At 27.6% G+C, this 1,100-nt stretch overlaps 1 protein-coding gene across 1 annotated transcript; it reads right to left on the bottom strand.

The window, feature by feature from the left end:
* Positions 1-565: 565 nt before the first annotated feature.
* LOAG_09373 (hypothetical protein) lies at positions 566-893 on the bottom strand (the record flags this gene model as incomplete). The annotated part of the gene is made up of 2 exons (XM_020447916.1): positions 566-730; positions 840-893. 2 exons carry the CDS (start codon positions 891-893, stop codon positions 566-568), a joined length of 219 nt encoding a protein of 72 aa, XP_020301898.1.
* Positions 894-1,100: the final 207 nt, after the last annotated feature.

The raw sequence follows: 1,100 nt of genomic DNA, 5'->3' as shown, positions 1-1,100 counted from the left end.
ATATTATTCATAGCTTATCACAGAAGTGTTGAAATTACCTGATAATTGCCACTTCATAGGATATTTCATTGATATTTAATTCAATTCGTAGGTTTCACCTTAATTTCGTTAATACTTAATTTTTCAGTGCTATTTTTTTCCTTTTGCACTTATCTTGCGACATATACTATATACTTCCATAGCCACTATCTCTCATTTCGTGATCCTTTCCCGTTATCATTTCATTGTAATTTTAAGTTTGTCACACATGAACGATTAAATTTTAGTTTTATTTCTCAATATTAGTAAACTATTTAATTATTGAATTTTCGTATTCAAATGTATGTGAGAATTTCGTCTTATATAGCTAAAAGTTATTCATTTCTATCGACGAAATTTTTATTTTTCTTTTAAAAATGCCTACTTTGTAATTCAAATGAGTCAAAGAGATTTGTTAGTTCATTTAACCAAATGGATAGAATTCAAATAGACAGGAAAGAATCCTTTTATTCAATGCCTGTCATCAAATCTAATAAGCTTTCATTTTGATTTGCTGAAAAAGTTTGAAATCTAAAAAGAGTAAAGGTTAAACGGGGAAGGAAACAAATACCTCATTCATTTTTCCTATCAAAACAATTCTTATATCATAGATTTGTATGTAAAACCATTTTTGTTGTTGTTGTTGTTGTTGTTGTTGTCGTTGTTGTTGTTGTCGTTGTTGTTGTTGTCGTTGTTGTTGTTGTTGCTCCTGCTATTGTTATTATTACTTTTGTTTTTTCCTTTCCTTTAAGCTAACCTTTCTTAGCTTAATTTATTTTCAATTTCATTTAACTCCACAATGTAATCATTCTAACGATAACTTTCTCATCTTGCATTTTTTTTATCCATGCATCGTTAAACGGACTTTTTTTCATCTTTTTCTTTCTAAATGCAAATTTACTCTTTTTTGTTTTTGTTTTTTTTTCTTTTTTGGCGACATTATCACAATGTGTTATTTATTACAACGAGTGATACTAGTAATACTGAAATTTTGTAGAACAAAAAAGAGAAGTGATGGCAAAGAGAGGACAATTTTTGTTACTATATGTAAGAAGTATTTTCTGATAAGATTTAGTTTTGAC

Source organism: Loa loa (genome assembly GCF_000183805.2).
Source record: "Loa loa unplaced genomic scaffold supercont3.153, whole genome shotgun sequence".
NCBI classification, from domain to species: Eukaryota; Metazoa; Nematoda; class Chromadorea; order Rhabditida; family Onchocercidae; genus Loa; species Loa loa.
This window is presented reverse-complemented; position numbering and strand designations above follow the sequence as displayed.